This window comes from Sorex araneus, chromosome X (assembly GCF_027595985.1).
Source record: "Sorex araneus isolate mSorAra2 chromosome X, mSorAra2.pri, whole genome shotgun sequence".
NCBI lineage: Eukaryota > Metazoa > Chordata > Mammalia > Eulipotyphla > Soricidae > Sorex > Sorex araneus.
The window spans coordinates 346,844,508-346,865,320 of NC_073313.1; the positions used below are offsets into that span (position 1 = coordinate 346,844,508).

At 56.8% G+C, this 20,813-nt stretch overlaps 1 protein-coding gene across 7 annotated transcripts in view; it reads left to right on the forward strand.

The window, feature by feature from the left end:
• Nucleotides 1–20,813, forward strand: part of LPIN1 (lipin 1) — a 158,187-nt gene that overhangs the window by 114,743 nt on the left and 22,631 nt on the right. For 4 of the 7 annotated variants that reach the window (XM_055120998.1, XM_055120999.1, XM_055121001.1 and 1 more), the window contains 9 exons: nt 77–434; nt 1,496–1,589; nt 2,399–2,586; nt 3,829–3,922; nt 5,022–5,091; nt 8,827–8,904; nt 9,076–9,168; nt 13,141–13,220; nt 19,052–19,178. In XM_055120998.1, the coding sequence (XP_054976973.1) occupies nt 77–434; nt 1,496–1,589; nt 2,399–2,586; nt 3,829–3,922; nt 5,022–5,091; nt 8,827–8,904; nt 9,076–9,168; nt 13,141–13,220; nt 19,052–19,178 (1,182 nt within the window). The remainder of the gene's footprint in view (nt 1–76; nt 435–1,495; nt 1,590–2,398; nt 2,587–3,828; nt 3,923–5,021; nt 5,092–8,826; nt 8,905–9,075; nt 9,169–13,140; nt 13,221–19,051; nt 19,179–20,813) is intronic. The other 3 variants (XM_055121000.1, XM_055121004.1, XM_055121003.1) reach the window with 1 other exon arrangement.

The window sequence follows — 20,813 nt, forward strand, 5'->3', positions numbered from 1 at the left end:
TCTCTCCCTCTGTCTCTCCCTCCCTCTCTCCCTCCCTCTCTCCCCCCTCCCCCGCCGCCCCTGTGTTCCCGTCTAGTCCTCTCCCCACAAAGCGAAGGACTCCAGCCCGCAGAGCAGCAGGAAGGCGTGTGACAGGCTGCACTTCCACGCCATTCGCAGCAGTGAGCCTGCCGGGGCCTTTAGTGACCAGATGCCCTTCCAGGCCCCGGGGCCTTTGGTGCCACCCCCACCCCCGCCGCCCCCGCCTTTCGAGGAGAGCACGTCTCCCCCGGACGTGCAGTTCGTGAACGAAGAGGAGGCCGAGTCCCTGGGGGCCGCCGCGGCCCCCTCGCCCACCTCGGAGGAAGCCAAGCCGCTCCCCGTCATTGTGGCCCCCACGACAGCCCCCATGACAGCGGCCAGTAGCAAGACAGACTCACCGTCCAGGAAGAAAGGTGTGCGGTCGGGCGGGTGGACAGCGCTGCCCCATGGGCCCCACTGCGTGCCCTTCGCTTCCGTCCTTAGTCCGCAGCATCCCCGGCGCTGCGGCCCCGGGCTGTGTGGTGCTGAGCCCCTCGCGTGGGCTTCAGTCACGTCACCATGTGCTGGGACCCCCTTGGGGAGGGAACTGTAGGAAGCTGGTCACTAAGGGAGTGATCCTCTGACCCCACCACCCCCGTCCTCTGTTCTGGGTGGCCTCCCAGGGACATGTTTGCCAGAGATGCCTTGTTATGCTTGAACCCTGTCCACCCCCCATGCATACATGTGTACACATATGTACACACATGCGTACGTGCACACACATGCACACATATGTGCACGTTTGCCAGAGATGCCTTGTTATACTTGAACTCTACCCACCGTACTCCCCCACATGCACACATGTGCACACACATGTACACACCTGCGTACACGCACACATGCACACACGTGCACAGGTACATATGCACACATGCACACATATGCACACATGTGTACGTTTGCCAGAGATGCCTTGTTTTGCTTGAACCCTGCTCACTGCACCCCCACATGCACGCGCATGCACGCCCACACACAGGTGCACACACAAGTGCATATGTGCACACAAACACATATGTGCATGCTTGCCAGAGATGCCTTGTTATGCCTGAACCCTGCCTGCCACACTCCCCACATGCACACACGCGCACACACCTGTACACACTTATGCGAACACACTCCGCATTACGTGGGCTGTGACCTGGCTCCGCCTCCCCTGTGCAGTGCTGGGAGTCATGCCCAGCAGGGACCCTGAGGGGCGGGAAGCTGAGGCTGGGGACCAGTGTCTGCGTCTGGGGTATGCCCCTGGGGGGCTCTGCCTCCCTGATGCCGTGGGAGGGAGCCGCTGCGGGTGGGGGCGGCAGGGGGAGCCGGGCTGGCCTCGGGGAGCTGGGGGTGCGTGTGCACCCCCTAGAGCGGGTGCTGGGGTGGGGGTAGTGTCCCCCCTTGGTGGTTTCTGGGAGGCAGGTGACCGACTCTCCCGCCCTTGCCCTTGCAGACAAACGGAGCCGGCACCTGGGTGCCGACGGCGTCTACCTGGATGACCTCACGGACATGGACCCGGAAGTGGCTGCACTCTACTTTCCCAAAAAGTACAGTTGCTCTTGGTGCTTCTGGTTCGTGGCTTCCTGTGGCCCCTGCTAGCCCGCGTGGGTGGTCTCACAGGTCGGGGCGGGGGGGGGGGGGGGCTGGGGGGAGGGGCTGGCACTTGGCTGTCCCTGCGCCTCCTCCTCGCTGTGTGCCTGTGGCTCTCTGGCTGGGTCTCCTGGGCACCCCCCCGGCCCCCCTCACGTGTAACCCTGCAGCCCCCAGTGCCACCCTCCCTCCCCAACAGAGGTGGCCCTGGGGTGGCGCTGTGAGGGCCACCCTGGGGGAGCAGGGAACCGAGGGCGGAGTTTCCTAAGGTGCCTGCCTGTCTTTTCTTGTTTGTTTTCTTTTCTTTTTTCCTTTTAATTTCTTTTTCCTTCCTTCCTTCCTTCCTTCCTTCCTTCCTTCCTTCCTTCCTTCCTTCCTTCCTTCCTTCCTTCCTTCCTTCCTTCCTTCCTTCTTCCTTCCCTTCTTTCTCCCTCCTCTCTCCTTCCTCCCTCCCTCCCTCCCCTCCCTGTTTTTGGTGTCTGGGCCTACTCAGCAGTGCTCAGGAGCCCCCTTGGCCGGCTTTGGGAGCCTCTGAGGTGCGGGTGACGGAACCTGGGTGGGCCTTGGGCAAGGCGGGCACCCTACCCGCTGTCCTTTGGCTCTGCCCCCAAAGGTGTGCTGCTTTAGGGGTGCCTGGCCCCGCTTTTAGGGCAAGCCTGGCCTGCACGCACCTGCCCCGTAGAGGGACTGCGAGGGTCACCAGGCCTCCGGAAGCCCCCCCCCCCCCACAGGCTCTCAGAACCTCTCCCCCTCTGCCCTCTTCCAGCGGGGACGCCTCCGTTTCGAAGCAGGCCAGCGACAACGGAGCCCGGTCGGCCAACCAGTCCCCGCAGTCCGTGGGCAGCTCGGGCGTGGACAGCGGCGTGGAGAGCACGTCGGACGGCCTGCGGGACTTGCCGTCCATCGCCATCTCCCTCTGCGGGGGTCTCACCGACCACCGGGAGATCACCAAAGGTACGAGCCCCGCGCGCCCTCTGCTGGCCGCTCTGCAGAATGCACGCTGGGGGCTGCGGTTCCCGCCCCTGCCGGTCAGCGCCTCCTGGCGCCCTCCGGGGCCCTCCCCCGGGCCCGCCGCTGGGTGCCGCCGGCTCACAGTGGACCCTGCAGGAGGGCCCCGCGGGCCGCGCGTGGCTGCAGGCACTGCCAGGCCACGGGGTCCCGCCGGAGCCGAGCCAGGTGTGTCTCCCGACCCTACCCAGGCTCCTGCACCCGGGAGCGGCCCCCAGGGGACTTGAGGGGACATGGGAGCGTGAGCCGGCCAGGACTGGGGACAGCCCCGCGGGGTCTCGGGGTGCCGTGAGGGTTGGCAGAGGCCAGAGTGAGTCTGTGGCTCTGCTCGCTGCAGCCTCTCGCTACACCTGTGTGGTGAGCTGACCCTGGCCCCGGTGGGTGGTGGGTGCTGATGTCAGCTGATGGCGGCCAAGCTGGGGGTGGGGGGAGACACTTAGCCCCCCACCCCCGTGTATTCTGGCAGGGAAATGGGGTGGGGTTGTGTGCTTTCTTCGACAACCTCCCCCGCCTTTTTTTTTGGCTTATTGGTTCATACCCAGCAATGTTCAGGGTTGACCATATGGGATGCCTGGGATCGAATTCGAGTCCACACTGTGCAAGACAAATGCCTTATCCGCTGTGCCATCTCTCCAGCCCTATCCTTCACCACTTTTTAAAAAATTTATTTATTTGCTTTTTGGGTCACACCCAGCAATGCTCAGGGCTTACTCCTGGCTCTGCACTCAGGAATCACTCCTGGTGGTGCTTGGGGGACCATATGGGACGCCAGGGATTGAACCCGGGTCGACCGCGTGCAAGGCAAACGCCCTACCCGCTGTACTTTTGCTCTGGCCCCATCCTTCGACACTCTTGAGGTCCCCAGCTTGCCTTTTTCCCTTCCTTTCCTCTCTGGGACACTGCCTTGATTCCCCCTTTCCGTCCTGAGGCCCCTTCAAGGCCCTGAACTTCCCTTCTCGTAGACGAGCTGGGGCTGGTTAGTCTGTTCTGATGATCCATTGAAACGGGGCGGATCCGTTGACACACACCCCCTCCAGGAAGTCCTCCCAGATCACCACCCCTTTCCCTGCCAGCACTGTCAGATCTTGACAGCTACCATTCGTTGCTGTCAAGAATGAATGAAAGCTCTGGGCTGTGCGTTAGAACCCGCTTTCTCTCCTGTTCCCCCCTTCCTCCCCGCTTTCCCAGACGTATTTCTGGAGCAGGCCGTGTCGTATCAGCAGTTTGTGGACAACCCGGCACTCATCGATGACCCCAACCTGGTGGTGAAGATCGGAAATAAGTGAGTGTGTCTCCGAAGTTCTTTGTCCATCGCCTGGTACTGTTTGAGGGCTTGAGATCCGCCAGGGCCGAGACCGCAGGGCTGGGGCGTGGAGCAAGTCTTGGGCAGAATCCGTTCCCGTCCGTTCAGTGTTGCCGGCACTTGCTCCGCCTGGCCTGCTGGTTCCCTGGCCGGGGTGTCGGTCTACGTGTGAAGTTTGGGAAACTGCTTTGCTGTGTTTTGCTTTGGGGGCCACCTCCTGCCATGCTTAGGGCTTACCCCTGGCTCTCAGCTCAGGGTCATTCCTTGTGGGGCTTAAGGAACCACACAGGATGCCCGGAGTCTAACCTAGATTGACCGTGTGCAGGGCAAGTGCCCCACCCACTGTAGTCTCCTACCCCTTTTGAATTTATTATTATTATTATTGTTGTTGTTGTTGTTGTTGCACCCACTGTAGTCTCTCCTACTCCTTTTAAATTATTATTATTGTTATTATTATTTTTGGCGGGGGAGCGCTTGGGCCATACCCCACTGCACTTAGGGATCATTCCTTGTGGTGCTTGGAGGCCCAGGAATCAAACGTGGGTTGTCTGCATGCAGAGCAAGCTCTTTGCGTGTGCTGTCATTCTGGCTTGTGGATTTTCAAGTTCAGCCGTGGGAGATTCTCTCACTGCCGGTTCCAGGGCCGCGTGTGGCCTGTCTGTGCTCACGGGGGTGACAGGCTATAACTATGCGTCCGCCCCTCGAAAACCCTGTGGCCTGAGGGGGGGTGGGCTAATGCAGGTGCTGCTGGCGGCCATGGACGGGATACCGGGACCTTTTCCCAGAAGTGACGCCAGACCTGCCACAGGCACAGCGGGTTGACACCCCGATGGTTTGGGGTGGCCCCTGGGTCACCTGTCCATCATTCATGCCTCGTGGCTGCTTGGCCCTTCGATGGGGGGGAGCCACTGTGGGCATGGGGTGTGGTGTGGAGGGCTGCGGTGTGGGGAGTAGTGTCGGGCCGTTGAAGGACCCTCGCGGAGTCCCAGAACTTTCCGCGAGCCCTTCGCCTGGTGGGAGGCAGACTCTCCCCCCAGACTTGCTCTTCTGACCGACGTCTCTCGGCGCGTCCTCTCAGGTACTACAACTGGAACACGGCGGCACCTCTGCTCCTGGCTATGCAGGCCTTCCAGAAGCCTCTGCCAAAGGTGAGCTTCCACACGAGAGAGGAAGGGGCGGCACGCGTGACGTGTCGGGTGGTAGAGGGGGTCCTGCGGGCGTTGAGCTTCTCCTTTGGAGGTGACTGTGTTGTGCTCTCTGCAAGCCCCTGGCACACAGACACATAGGTGTGACATTGGTGACATTGTGACGTTGGTGAGGCAGCGCCCCAGGGCAAAGCTCGGGGCACTTACCACCGCCGGGGCGTCCAGGGCACTGCTGACCCAGAGGGTCTGAGCTGCACCCCCCACACGGGGAGTGGTGAGGTGAGGGCAGGCGCCTCTGCAGCCCACTGTGTGCTGTTTTTCCTCCTCTCATAGAGGATGGGGCGGGGGGTTGTGCCTTCCTGCTCTGGGAGGGGCGACCCTTGCTGCAGGGATTGGACTTGGTCTCACGTGGAGCCAGTCCTTTGGGCTACACTGAGTCGTGGCTCTGCTGGCTGAGGTTTAGGGGAGTCTCCCTCATCCCAGCATCTGTGCTCCTATCAGCCTCTCCTGTGTGTACACGTATGTGTGCATGTGCGTGTGTATCTGTGTGCTCATGTGTTTATGTGTATACATATGTATGTATGTGTATGCATGTGTATGAACATGTATGTGTGCACGTTATCTATGTGCATACATATGTATATGGGTATGTGTGTCTGTGTGTACATGAATATATATGTATCTATGTGTGTGCATGTGTGTACATGTCTATATACATGTGCTTATGTGTATACAAGTATATGGTACATATGATTATGTGGGGCTGGAGCGATAGCACAGCGGTTGGGTGTTCGCCTTTCACACGGCCAACCTGTGTTTGATTCCTCCGCCCCTCTCAGAGAGCCTGGCAAGCTACCGAGAGTATTGAGCCTGCATGGCAGAGCCTGGCAAGCTACCCGTGTGTATTGGATATGCCAAAAACAGTAACAATAAGTCTCTCAATGAGAGACGTTACTGGTGTCGCTCGAGCAAATCGATGAGCAACGGGATGACAGTGATGATTATGTGTATGTATGTGTACATGTGTATGTCTGTTTACATGTGTATGTGTGCATATGTGTTTGAGTCTGTGTGCATGTGTACATGTGGATACATGTGTATGTTATGTATGTATACTTGTATGCACATACATGTGTGCATGTCTATGCATTCATGTACATGAGTGCATGTGTATGTGTCTGCATGTGTCTTTGTACACACGTGTACATCTGTGTCTCTGCATGTGTACTTGAGTATGTGTCTGTGTGCATGTGTACATATGTTTGTGTCTGAGCACGTGTCTTTATGCAGGTGTATGTGCATGCATGTGTACATGTGTCTGTGTGCATATGTGATGTGTGTGTGTGTGTGTGTATGTGTGTATTTAGAGATCTGGAGACTGTGGCCTCATCTTTGGTGGGACTGTCCTTTGTGCTCTGGGCCGACAGCACGTTCTCCTCTGTGCGTTTTTGTTCATTCCTGCCCACGCCCCATCCATAGCCCAGGACAAATTTCTAATGTTGTGTGTCTCAGCTCTTACGAGAAGAAAAGGCCAAATGCAATGGGAATAGACTAGAAAGTAACTCAAAGTTCTGAAAAAGATACACACACGCTCCTAATCTTAGAGAAGCCCGTCTCTGTTAGGGTGTTCCGGGTCCTTTGATAGGGTCAGTCATTTTGGACTCCTGATTTCAGAACTATGTTTATTCATAGTCGGTTAATCTTAACCTTTTGTGGATACTGGGCTTTGAAATGCTTTTAATGGGCTTTTAAGCATTCCAGAGTTTATGAAAATATGCTCCTTTTTTTTGCTTCTACTGCTTTCTTAGCTTCTTCTGGGTTTTGTTCTGAGAGTAATGCCCCGAGGTGTCAGCAGCCAGACCCGAGTTTCCCCTGCTGCTTGCTGGACCATCTGGGATGCCGGGCAGAGAATGGCCATTGCTGCTAACCTAGCAAGGCCCTGCCTTTTTCCCTAGCTAGAGTCTTTGAGGTTGGTTGGTTGAGGCTTGCTCAGGTTGCCTTGGTTTGCCGTGATGGTCATGAGACTGGCACGTCATTTCCATACAAGCACATCTTAGCAGGGAGGGTAAGAGGCTGGTTCCTCACGGGCCATTGGTCACAATATGTCACCTGATCACGAACCAGCTGTGGGCAGAGCAGTGGCCCCGGGCATGTGGGTGGCGGCTCATCTGCCTTCCCAGACCCCTTCCATTCTCCTTCTTGCAGAGAGTTGCGACCCTGTTGGCAGCAAAGGAAGGACAAGTGGGAGGTGACGGCCAGGTTCTGGCGGGGCTGCCTCGTGCCCGGCACTCATAGGGACAGGGCAGCCATGACTTTATCCTCGGGTCCTTGTCTCTGTGAACTTGGATTTAATCCTGGGTGCTGTTTTTTATTCCACAAATAGATTGACTCCTGTATTGCCCCCACACTCATTTTATCGAACTGCAGCTTTTAAATACATTCCCTGCGTGTCTGTAGCAGGGCTGTGTCTTCTTTTGGTGGGAGGGAGGAACTGGGGTGCTCCTGGTGGTGGTGCTCAGGGCCTCCGCTGGCTCCTGGGCTCTCTCGGGCAGTGCTCGAGGGACCATGCCGTGCCAGGGAGCGAACAGGGCTCAGCTGCGTGCATGGCGAGAACCTTCCCCCGCCACTGTCACTTTTGCCTGGCTGGTGACTGCCGCTTCCTCTTCTGAGAATTTTCTTGGTTATTTTTTTGCTTATTCTTTTTTTTTTTTTCTTTTTGGGTCATACCAGGTGATGCACAGGGGTTACTCCTGGCTTTGCACTGAGGAATTACTCCCGGGGGTACTCGGGGGACCATATGGGATGCTGGGAATCGAACCCGGGTCGGCCGTGTGCAAGGCAAACTACCCTACCCACTGTGCTATAGCTCCAGCCCCTTTTTGCTTATTCTTTACCTCAGCTTTAGAACCATTTTGCACAATGGTAAAAACGGTCCTGTTTCCTCCCCCTCCTTCCTCCCCCTCCTTAAGTTGTATTTTGTTATAGAAGCCTGTACCCACCCCCTCCGCCAGGCTCTCCCGCCCCCCCCCCCTCCCCCCCTCTCTAACACCCCCCTCGATGAAGAGGGTGTGTGTCGTCTTCACTGGAGTGAAATCAAGCCCTGCGTTGTGCCAGGCAGAGAGGGTGTTATATGATCAGTGGGAGCCTGTTTCAGGCGCAGTATGAGAAGGGATGAGAAGGGTTTGTTTCTGCTTACGTGCACCTGTGTGATTAGCAGATTTGGGTTTTTTTTCTCCATTTCTCACTGAGAGGCCAGCTGTGAGGTGGGTGGTAAGTTGAGGAGCGGGACGACAGATAACCCTGTTGTAATGGAATTAGCCTCGAGAGACAGACAGGCCGTTCTTTGGGAATACCTCGAAATTTATTATTCCTCGGCATTTGTCCTAACATTTATTCATTTCAGACGAGATGGTGGAATTTTTTTTTTTTTTTTAATACTTGTGATCGTAAATCAGATGCATCAGTTCATGTCCGGTTTGTCACCATTTGGCAATTTACTAAAAAAAGATGTGCATTTTCACCTTTGTTTAAGACTGTACTACCCCATGTTAATTACTTCATCTCTTTAATTTTGTAGTCATCGTATTGAGAGTAACAATATCTTAACCCGTAAGCCACTTTAATTTGAAAACTTTCGGTCTTACTAATCACTAATGATTTTCCATGCTTTCTTTCTTTTGTTGTTGTTGTGTTGTATCCTTCTTTGTTGCTTGTTTATTCCTTTGACACCTCCTTAAGTCTTCATGCTTAAGTTACCTTACTGTAATTTTGGATGCCATTAGGTTTTGCTTCTCGAAAATTTTTAATTCACAAGTAGTACGTTATGTTTCCCCTCTGTTTCTTTTCGTTTCTTTTCTTTTCCTTCTTTTTCTTTTTGCCGTACTTTCATTTGCACGTGTGCTTCTTTTGGTTTTGAATGTGCTAAGTTGATCTTTTTTTTTTTTTTAATTTGGTTCCATTATTTATGTTACCATCCATTTAAAACAGGCCACTGTGGAATCTATCATGAGGGATAAGATGCCCAAAAAGGGAGGAAGATGGTGGTTTTCGTGGAGGGGAAGAAACACGACAATCAAAGAGGTGAGTGTGGAAACTCGCGAGGGAAGCTTCCTGCCTCCGAGCTGGGATTCCTGCTCTCCGCATCGGGGACAGCAGCGTGGGCCGTTGCCCTGAGTGGCAGCCGGCTCTGCGCAGGGCAGACAGGAGAGTCAGGAGGGCTGCTTAAATTGGGGGCGGGGTGGGGGGAGGGGGTTTGGGGGCAATTAGGGGGGTGTCAGGAGTGAGCAGTGCTGGCCTAGCCTCCTGGCTCTGGGACCTCATGATGGCCTGCTCATGCCCCTTCTGGAAGATGCGTCTCCATCTGTAAAATAAGAGAGGATTCAGCCTGCTAGTTAAGAAATTATTATTCTCATTAGTGTGTGTTGGTGTGTGAGGTCACAGATAACAGGCTCCAACCACCGAGCTACCTGGATCGCTCTGGGCACGGGTGGGACGTGGGAGATTGGAACCACGTGCTTGTCAGGAAGCGAGGGATGCCCTGAGCCACGGCACGCTTTCTCCAGGCCTTAACTATTGGGCGGTGGGTGTTGGTGGTTTAGGGCCCAACCCAGCGGTGCTCGGGGGCTACTCCCAGCTCTGAGCTCGTTTCGCCTCCATGTCACTTGGGGGATCGTGTGGTGCCAGGTACTGGGCCAGACTTAACCACGTACAAGGCAGTGCCTTACCCGCTGTACTCCATAGCTAAGTCTCTTCAGCTGGATTATTATTGTTATTATTGTGGGTTTTTTTTTGGGGGGGGGTGATGCTCAAAGGTTACTCCTGACTGTGCATTCAGAAATTACTCCTGGTGTTGCTTTAGGGACCATATGGGATGCCGGGGATTGAGCCTGGACCAGCTGTGTGCAAGGCAAGCGCCCTACGCACTGTACTATCACTGGCCTTGTATTATTATGATTTTTTAATGAAGCAGAATGTTTTTTTAGGAAATAGGAGGGGGATAGATAGATAGATAGATAGATAGATAGATAGATAGATAGATAGATAGGTAGAGAAACATTCAGGATAGACTATGGATGGGAAAGAGAGAGAGAAAGGATACTGGCTTTATTATTATTTATTTTTTTATAAAGTTCGGTATTTTCCCACTGCTTTTGAGGACAGTTTTAAGTTTTAATGGGGTAGATAAAGAGTCACATACTCACTCTCACTAATTGTCACTTGCATGGCAAGACTAAATACATTTAGGGGCAGGAGAGATAGTTCACTGAGTAGAGCGCTTGCTTTGCCTGGGGCGGCCTGGGCTGGTTCCCCAGCACTCCGTACGGTCCCCTGAGCATCCCCAGGAGTCGTTCCTGAGTGCGGAGCCAGGAATACACCCCTGAGCACTGCCAGGTGTGCCCCTAAGACAAAAACAAACAAACAAATACAAAAAAGGATGTGAACAGACATGGCTTTGCTTTCCCTTCCTGGAGGGGCCGGTAGGTCTATATTGCTGCGCCCCCTCTGGGCCCCAGGTCCTGGCCCACCTCCCAGTCTGTTTCTCAAAGCACGTCCAGCTGCCGTGGTCCCTTGGCTGTCCCCCTGGGGCTGGTCCTCCTCTGGGCTCGGGCTCTCTGTGAGGGGCTCGCCGAGGGCGGTGGTTGGACTGTCCCTTGGCCCTCAGCTGCCTTCCCTGCACCCTCAGGGTGCTGCCCTGCTACTCCCAGGCCTGGCGCCCCCGTGGGCTGTGGGCTCCCCAGGGAGAGAGCTGGCCAGCGGGCGGCTCACGGCAGCCGCTTCCGCAGGGGAGACCCAGGCCCTTCCAGGGAGTTCTGCCTGTCACGGGTAGGAGCCCAGCGGCTGGGCTCCTCCCCTCCCCACAGCTCACCACCTAGTTCCGGCCTTTCCCGACCCCTCTCCTTCCCCCTCTGCACCGCCCCACGTGGGTCTGCTGAGAGTATCCATCCGGTTTCACCACTCCCTGCTTCACCCTTTTAGGGGGCTTCCGGGGTCCTGAGAGTGAAGACCAGCCTCCTTAGCGTGGTCTCTAGGACTTGGTCCGCGCCTCAGCCCCGACACCTAATTAACTGGTATCTCATGTGGCCCTTTTTTGGCAGGTGAGTCCGCATAGCTGCCGTGCACGGCTCTCGTCCCCCGAGAGCTTCCCTCGCACCCACGTTGCGGCCGGCGTACCTTGATTTGTGTTGCCTGGCTCGTTCCTCTCTCTGGCCCCCTTTTCCAGGTGTCCATGTTGGTGCCAGGGGTGGGGGCAGAGGGGCGGTTCCGGTTGTTGCTTTGAGGCTGTAGCAGGAAGAACCCCCCTCCCTCCCCGAGGCAGGAGTCAGGTTGGTCCTTAGAACCGGGAACAGCCCCCTCCCCTGACCCAGGCTGGGGGTCCAGTGTTCAGGCCCATGGGCGAGAACGCAGGGCTTGGGTCTTGCAATGTCAGGGGCCTCTGGGGATCTGACCCAGTGGGGTGTAAAATACAGTGTATGTCCTCACCCCTGGACTGTCTCTCCTCCCCCCTCCCCCCTCCACCCCACGCCTGAGTTTTCCCAGTTGTCCTACTATCTCCAAAGGGTATCAACAAGACAGAACAAGCACATCTAGCTAAGTCTCTCCAGCTAGATTAGTGTTGTCATTATTAAGGTGTTTTTTTTTTTTTTTTTTTTTTTTTTTTTTGGGTGATGCTCGGAAGCTACTCCTGGCTCCAAATTCTTCAGAAATTACTCCTGGCGATGCTCTGGGGACCACACTGGGGGGCGGGGGGAATTGAGCCTGGGCCAGCTGTTGTGCCTGGCAAGGGCCCTACCCACTGTCCTATCACCCTGGCCTTGTATTATTACTACCGATACACCTCACTCGGGGGGGACTCAGGGCCGAAGTCTCGGTCCCTGGTTCGAGAACAGGAGGTTCCAGAGCTGAAAGCAGGCGGCTGTTTCTAGGACGCATTTGCTGGAGAGGATGCAGATTCCGCCCAGACCCCCATCAGCTTGGGCGGGGGGCTGGGGTGTGGCCGCAGGAGCTGAGGGAGAGTTGGGAAATGAAGGTCTTTCCTACAAACACTGCAGCCGGATACAGACTTCTGAGCTCGTCTGTCTCCTAGGCCCTCGTGAAGAGTGGTGGCCAGGTCACCTGTCTGGATAAAGCAGATGGGCTTTCACCTGCCACTTGCGGTCAGTTCTGTGCATGCTGGTGTAAGGGGCCAAGGAGTGTTGGGAAATCCACTGGCGGTGCCCCCGAGTGCTCACCCGGGCGGCTCACTCTCGTTATTCACGTGCAGTGCTGGGGACCTTTGGCCTCACTCCTGACTCCAACACAAAACGGACCTCTTTGGAAATGCTCGGCCCTGTGGCAGGGCTGTCTGGCCCTGGTGACCGGTGGCATATGCTGGGGGCGGGAGGTGGCTGTGCCTTACCCAATGCCGACGCTGTGTGGGCAGTTTCTGCAAATCCTCAGATGGGCCAAGGAGTGGGGGGGGGGGGGGGGGCAGGTCCTTGCCAAGGTCACGGGCAAGGACCGGGTTCTGCGGGCGTGGGAAGTCTGTGATGGGGCCCTGGGCTCTGGAGCCCCGAATCTCTAGACCCCCAAAGCCCCTTTCTCCCATGCATCAAAAAGGAGCAAAGATTTTTCTGTGGTGATGCTGCGGTATTTGAAGGAGGGAAGGCATCCACATTTTATTTTTCTTTTCCCCCCAAGCAAAATATGGTGTGAAAATATTTTCAAGCATTTCTATCAGTAATTATAAGAAAATATTTTGAAAGCCCTCGGGTATCCAGGCAGCGCTGATAAAGCATTAGCATAAGCTCCTCGGATGAGGGGCTTTGGTCAGCTGCCAGGAACACTTAAGGAAAAACAGACGCGTTTCTCTCAAGTACGCGTCTCCCGGGCTTCCCCGGGTGTGTCGGCGGAAAGGGTGGCAGGAACCTGCCTCTCACCCCGGGGCAGAGGTGGGGGGGGCGCCTCGTGAGTGGGGAGGGGTGGTCCTCCCTCCCCCTCGTGGGGGGCCCTGCCGAGGAGAGCCTTTCTCCTTCCTGCGTCTCCTTGGTGACAGCCTCACCGCTTCTTTTCCAGGAGAGTAAACCTGAGCAGGGTCTGAGCGGGAAGAGCCGCAGCACCGGGGAGCAGCCCGCACAGCTCGGCTTGGCCACCAGGTACCGTACGTGCGTCATCTGAGTGCATGTGGCCGCCCAGGGCCCCGTGGCTCGGGGCCTTGGACCCCTGGCGGTGGTGGGCGGGGAGGACCCACCGGGTGTCAGATCTGCTCCATCTGCTGTGACTTGGGCCTGGAGCTGTACCCATTCTGCACGAAAGGGCAGCAGCAGTGTCATCCGGCAGCGGCGGTGGCTCCACGGGGGGGCTGGAAGTGCCCCGTGAGCTTCAGGCTTCCGTGCTGGTGCTGGAGCCGGAGGGTGTGTCTCAGGGAGAGGCCCGAGGTGGCCGGGCTGTCTGGAGCGGTGATGACCACATGCGCTGCTCAGAGTGTCTCACCTACTCGTGGTGGGTCCATGCAGTGGGGGTCCCCAGGCTGGGTGTGTGCTGGGCTGTGCCATGCATGCGTGCTCCCACCCCAGGACATTTGCACGAGGATGTTCTTGGTAATTATTGTCATCGTAGCCAGGATAATGAATAATGATAATAATAATAATAGGTAGCCCATTGTTGTTACTGTTTTTGGCATATTGCATACGCCACGGGTAGCTTGCCAGACTCTGCCGTGCGGGCGGGATACTCTCAGTAGCTTGCCGGGCTTTCTGAGAGGGACGGAGGCTTTTAGGGCGGCCTCTAATCGCCATGAGAGGTGTTCCTATGGTTCACACCATATTTGAACCCCACGAAATATGGTGCGGTGATGATGGAAAATGGGTAGGAAGTATTTATGAGGTGTCGCGTGGTCCGGAAAGCAGCCTGGAGCGTGGCGGCGGTTGGGTAGTGGAGGTCGGCCGACGAGGAATTTATCTGGCACCGGCAGGGTGGGTCTTATGGGTGTGACCCTCCCTGGGTCGCCGGAGGTTGGGGGAAGCAGGCAGAGGATCTCTGTTCCCGTTGAGCCCAGAGTCCAAGGTCACAAAGTTCTGCATGAGCTGGTTCTGTGGGACTTCACTCACGCGTGAGGCTCGGCCCGAGCATCTGGAAAGCGGCCTGGAGTGTGGCGAAAATCAGACAGGCCGGACACATAACGTGATTTAGAGACGATTGCTGGACTAGAGCTGTTACCGACTGGATTCCACGGAACGTCAAAAGACCGTGTGGCCGCTCACCTACGAGATGGTCAGACTTCTCCGTCAAGACCCTGAATGAATGGTTTGAGGCTCTTCGTGTTCCTGGAGCGAGCAGACGCTATTGGGCTACACTAGCACGCGGCAGGGATGAACGGAGACATTACTGGCGCCCGCTCAAGCAAATCGATGAACAACGGGATGACAAGTGATACAAGTGATACAATAGGGAGCATTAGCGTTCCTGCCTTTAGTGACGTATTCATGGTCTTCCTCCCGTCTGTTCGCTTCAGTGACCGGGGTAGAACTTCGCCTTCTGAGGGAACTGGCCTTTCTCTGGAGTTTTGAGGACTGTCCAGTACTTCAGCCAGTGCTCTTCCTAATAGAGCATGTGTAAAGCACCTGGCGTAAGAGATACCACATGCGATACCTGCTGTGCGTGTTCGTAGAGCCTGGCCTCCGGGTTGACCTGTGTGATGTGTGTGGGGGTCGCAGGCTTCTGCGCGGAGGCAGGGCCCGCTAGTTTGGTTCCCGCTGCTGCCCTTTGACACGGAACGTGGCGCTGAGTGTACCAAGGCGGCACCTTTTACGCGGTGCTCCCGGCTCCCGGGGGCATTTCTGTCTTAGAAGGCAGAAGGCGTGAACACATTCACTGTTAATCATGTCGCACCCGGGTGGTGGGGGTGGGGGCAGGCCACCATGCGCTCCTGGAAATGCATCACTGAGTGCGTTCCTCAGCCCGTGAGATTCCCCCGGTGGAGCGTGACTCCCTCGGTGAGGCGGGCCTGGTTTTCAGGGCCCCGGGCTCCTGGCTGCGGCCCCGTGTCTTAAGCTGTTTCATTTCTGGAGTCCTGGGCCGACAGAGCAAGGCTTGTCCAGGGCAGGTGGGCGACCAGATTTCCTTGCTTTTCTTTTTCTGTTTTTCTTTTTGGGTCACACCTGGTGATGCACTGGGGTTACTCCTGGCTCTGCACTCAGGAATTACTTTTGGTGATGCTCAGGGGACCATAGGGGATGCTGGGAATCGAACCCGGGTTGGCCGCGTGCAAGGCAAACACCCTCCCCGCTATGCTATCGCTCCAGCCCACACCTGGATTCCTTGACGGCCTCTGCGGAAGGGCGTGGGGGTGGACACACGTGCCTTTGAGGATAACACTAGGAAATCTGAACGGCTCGGCCAGCTCCGGGCCGGGATGGCATTGGAGGGACACAGTTTCTGCCTGTCCTTGGTGGCGTCAGGATGTGGCTGCGTCTTCCCCCCGGCCCCACTGATCTGCGTGCGAAGGGCCTGGGTGGACGGTTGGTGGTTCCTGTGTGTTGGACACCAGCTGCCTCTGCTCACTCGGGTCATGGCCTCGGGAGCCGGGTCCTCTGCACGCCCTCCCCACCTGCAGTTCCTGGCTTGCCTTGGGGCGCGCTTGGAAGGAAGAGGCTGGTAGGCCTGGCCGTCACCACCCAGAAATCTGGACAGAGGCCCACGGAGTCTCAGTCGCGCCTCGTGAGATGCCTCAAGAACAGGTGTGAGGACCTGGTCGAGGGGGGTGGGGGGGGTGGAGCCGGGGACAGGAGCAGAGAGAGGTGCAGCCCGTCTGCCCTCATCCTCCGTCCTGGCCTCCTGGAATTCTTTCCGAGGAGCCCGCTGCCGTGTGAGAGCGTACACTCTGTGTGACACCGGGGGCGTGAGAAGGACGCAGGTGTGCGGGAGTACCCTGGTCATTTCGCCCTTGCTGCAGCTCCCTTGGGGAGGCTGGGTCAGCCCCCGAGCCGATGGCCGTGCCCGTGGCCGGCAGTGTCTGCATGCCAGCAGTTGGCGGACGGTTCCAGTGACCGAGGGCACCTTGTGCCCATCGTGGCTGGGCAGGTCCAGATGTCTCAGGTGACTGGACGCTGCCCGCTGCCAGTGCTGTCAAGGCCGGCATGGATACAGAACCAGACAGAGTCACCTCGCAGGGGGACAGCATGCAGGTGCTCTCGTGTCCCTGCAAGTGTTCTGCTGTCCAACAAGCGGGACCCCGGGGGCAGCCTGGGCAGCAGTTCTCCCCTCCTGGGATGCAGCGCATGCATGTGTGAGGCCGGACTTCCGGACTCCGACACAGTCCGACATGCACGAGAAAAGCCCTTCCCCATCCACAGCTGCCCCTGAACAACCCAGGCCCCACCTCTGCCTTAGTCATGCTCCCCTGCCTCCTTATTTGACCCGGGGGGGGGGGGGCGTTGGGGGTGGGGAAACCCACAAACATGGACTCTGGTGAAAAGGAAGTGAGATGCTGAAAACTTATTAATGAAGTGAGATTGTGAAAATGATTTGAAAATCTCTCTTTTTTTTTTTTTTTTGAGAAATGCAAATCTTTTCCGTCTTTGCTGGCGTCTTCGAATGTGGGTCTCCTAATTAGAGTCACACCGTTGCCTGAAGAAGGAAAAAAGGTGTTGGAGTGCTTGCCTAATTGCCACACTTGATTGACAGGCCGGTCTCTGCCGTCTGGTAATTGAGCAAACAGCTTGTCACCACACAAATCATTCAAGCCCCATTTGAAAAGTGTACACTGTGACTGGCGCTGACTTCCGTGGTGTTCACAGCTACGCGGCACGGTGCACACTTTCAAATGAGACCGGCCTCCTGGTTCACGTCCCTCTTGCAGATGCTGGGAAGTGAGCAGCGTTAAAGGGGCGGTGGGAAGCCTGGGGTGGGGGATAAACCCCCTCCCAGGGACCATGGGCCGGTTCTGAGCTGGAACTTCGAGCCTTGCCTTGGGCTCTGCAATAACTCCTGTTTCTGTGTTTCGCTTCCTGGTCTCCCTCAAACACGCAATTCTGCACAGATAAGGCCTAAGTCTGCATGCAATTACAGCAGCAGACGGGGGCTGGAGCAAGGGTCCAAGCCTGGCAGCAAGAGGCCAGGTTGGATCGCTGACACTGTGTGTGACCCCCCTCCCCCGCCAGGGTACCGCTAGGAGTAGCCCCCCAGAGCAGCAAGCCAGAAGTGATCTCTGAGCAACGCCGTGGCCCCTGAACCAAAAACCAAATAAACAAGTAAAACAAAACAAAACAAAACAAAAACAGAAACAACCCCTCCCAAACAACAGTGCTGCAGCCGGTGAAAAGGGCCGTCCCGTCCCCCCTGGCCTTCTCGCCCGGCCCTTGGAGGCGCACATCAGTCTGTTGTCAGTCAAGAGCTCTCCTTCGCGCTTGGATCTCATCTCATGCCACACTGTCTGGCTCGGTTGGAAACCTTCTGGGGTTTGTGGAGTGCCCCCGGCCTCGTCGCCCGAGTTCCCATCCAGGGGCCAGCCAGGCTGGAAAGGCTCCAGGCCTCGGCCGACTGGGGTGATGAGCCAGCACCGTGCTGTAGGCTCTGCTGGGCACGCACCCGGGGGGGAAAGTCCTCGCTTCCCCAGGGATCAGCCCCCGGGCCTCACGTCGGCAAGGCTTGCGCCCCTGGCTGGGCCCCGTCCAGGCGCCGGAAGCACTTTAGCCGAAGCACGGCCTTCTGCAGAGGAGCGGCTCGGGCCGAGAGAGGGATTCCGGAGATCACAGGTGTCCTGGATTCCTGGCTCCCACTGATTTTTTTTTCCACCCACTGTCCCATCACTAGTCCCGTCATAGCTTCATGTTCTGCGGCAGGGAGGAGGGGGTGATGTGGTGACGCTGTTTTTTCATCTGCTGTATTGACGCACTGTAGCACTGTCGTCCTGTTGTTCATCAATTTGCTCAAGCGGGCACCAGTAACGTCTCCATTGTGAGACTTGTTGTTACTGTTTTTGGCATATCGAATATGCCACAGGTAGCTTGCCAGGCTCTGCCCTGTGGGTCGGATACTCTCGGTAGCTTGCCAGGCTCTCCGAGAGGGGCGGAGGAATCGAACTTGAACCTGGGTCAGCCGCATGCAAGGCAAACGCTTTACCCAGCTGTGCTATCACTGCAGTCTGCCGTATTAATATAAGGAGATATTTAAGAAGTGATAGGCCTAAAGTCAACTTTCTCCTGGGTTCAAACCTGGATTTCTCCAGGTCTGATGGCATGTTGTGCCATCTCCCCCTGCCCAGGGTGGCGGATGATCTTGGCATGGTGGTGGGGGGGGGGGCGTTAATTGAGGACAACAACAAAGTGTAGTGATCCTGCTTTATGTGATTTATTTAGTGAAAACAAACCGGCTTCCCCCCGCACCTTGCAGCTCTCCAGCCAAAGGGAAAGTCTGGGCGAGACTGGGCTGGTGGCCTCTAGGTCCTGTGCAGGCCAGGAGGTGCAGCCCTTGCTCTCGGGCCAGCTTGCTCCGGGGTGCTGGGGGAGTATTGGGGCATCTTCCCTGCCTTCACGGAGAGGTTCTGGGGAGTCCTGATTGCTTGGCATTGTGCTTCTGAAGGGGTGTATACAGTCAGTCAGGACGGAGGGGCTGTGTGCTCTTGTTCTTGGCCTGGGGCCTCAGAGGGGACGAGAGAGAGCGTGAGCATCGCGGCCAAGGCCAAGGACAGGGTTTGATCCTGCTCGCCAGGAAGGAGGCACCTCTCGGCGTAAGGCGGGGGGAGGCTGGCTCTTGGCGCACGGGCCGGTGAATGAGGACAGGCCGCCCCGGATGAATAATGCAGCAGCCTCGTGAATGGGAGTTCAGTGAGTTCATTGACAGATGTAACGGATATGGTGCAGGACCACCCGAGAGACAGAGCTCCGGGGAGACCCCATCGACTGCATCATTGATTCCGGGCTAATGCATTTTTAATGGCTGCCCAGATGCATTTCCTAATTGGCGATTACATCACCGTGTGTTCCAGAATCAAGCATGAATCATCCTCCAGTGATGAAGAGCACGCAGCTGCCAAGCCACCCAGCGCCGGCCACCTCCCCCTCTTGTCCAACGTCGGCTACAAAAAGACCCTCCGCCTCACTTCGGAGCAGCTGGTGAGTGTCCTCCCTGGCTGCGTCGTGGGCACGGGCTCCCCGAGGGTGCCCGGGTGGCCCTGCTGGTCTCTGGCATCCCCTTTGTACTTCCTGGTACCTGTCCTACTCCAGGGGCCCCTGGCTACCTCCAGGCCCTCCTCTTGCTCCCCTGTGTGCGTGCCCACTGGGGGGCGAACTTCACTTCCTGTCTGTCACCCGGAAGCAGCTCTGGTTCCCTCAAGTGCTGGGGGAGGCAGCCTGGTGGGGAGCTAATTCACCTTGATGAACCCCAAACTTTTAAAAATTTTATTTAAAATTTTTTTAATTAAAAAAATTATTATTTTATTGAATCACTGTGAGATAGTTACAAAGCTTTCATGTTTGAGATTCAGCCATACTATGATCGAGCACCCATCCTCCACCAGTGCACATTTTCCACCACCAAGGTCCTCAGTATCCAAACCACCCCCACCCCACCCCCTTCCCAGTCCTCACCCTGCCTCCGTGGCAGACAATGTCCCAAATACTCTCTCTTTCCTTCTGGGCATTATGTTTTTTTTTCTAGAATTTTCCCACCACCATTCAAGCCTGCCTGCCAGGGGGCAGATGCTAGATAATTTATTTTTCGTTGCTCATTTTGAATATCATTGCGGCTGCGTGCTTCTGGGATCCTAGGTTGTAGATGGTTGGGTTCCAGAGACGTCTCTGCAGGGCTCTAATCTATTGGGGGACTCAATTGGGAGTCTCTGGGCCAGGGCTGTTGGTGCGCCAAGATGGTGCCCAGTGGAAGCTTGTGGGCATGACAGCTAGGCCACAGGGCGGGCAGAGAGCCGGGGAGGGACAGCCCAGCACCTCTGCTGCCATGCGGCCTGGAGATTTAGTCCTGGTACCCGCATACCTGGGCCTTGCCTGTGGAAGCTCTTAGACGCTGGGATTCCATCTGGAGTAGGCGGGGAGACAGCACCTGCTCCATCTGGGGTGCTCCGGTGAAATTAGCTCGGTATGGGGCCCGGAGGGATCTCCGGTGCTGTGGTGCCGGCCGGGACTGGTTGCTGGGTCTCTAGAGGATCAGGGCTGTTGGCCCCAAATCTTGCAGAGCATGAGAGGTGTTGGTTGACTCAACTGTCTCTCCTGAGTGGGGGAGGGGGCCGGGGACAGGGGTATCCAAGCCCTGAGCCCTTGTGATCAGCCAGGTTGGTGTTTTTCTTTTTGTTCTTGGGCCACACCCAGTGATGCCTGGGGCTGAGGTGACTCCAGCTGGGTGTCTGCCCGCAGAGCCTGCAGCTCCAGCCCTCTGCGCTCTGTGCCCGTGCCTGGAAGACCAGTCCGGACCTGGCCCTTCCCCCCCGAGTCCTGCCGCCAGCAGGCGGTGAGCAAAGCTGCTCTCTGGCTTTCGTGCGGTACCGAGTGGGCACCAGACACCGCTGTGCTCGGCTTTTATCTGTGTAGTCAGTTTTGGGGCCACACTTGGCGATGCTCAGGGGTTCCTCCCGGCTGTGCTTACTTCTGACCATGTTTGCGGGACCATTTGGGGCACCGGGGATTGAATCCGGGTTGACCCCAAGCAGGGCAAACGCCCTCCCGACTGTTCTCTCGCTCGGACCCAGCGGTGCTTTGGCCTTCGGTGGGAAAGGTAGTGGAGGGCCGCAGACACCC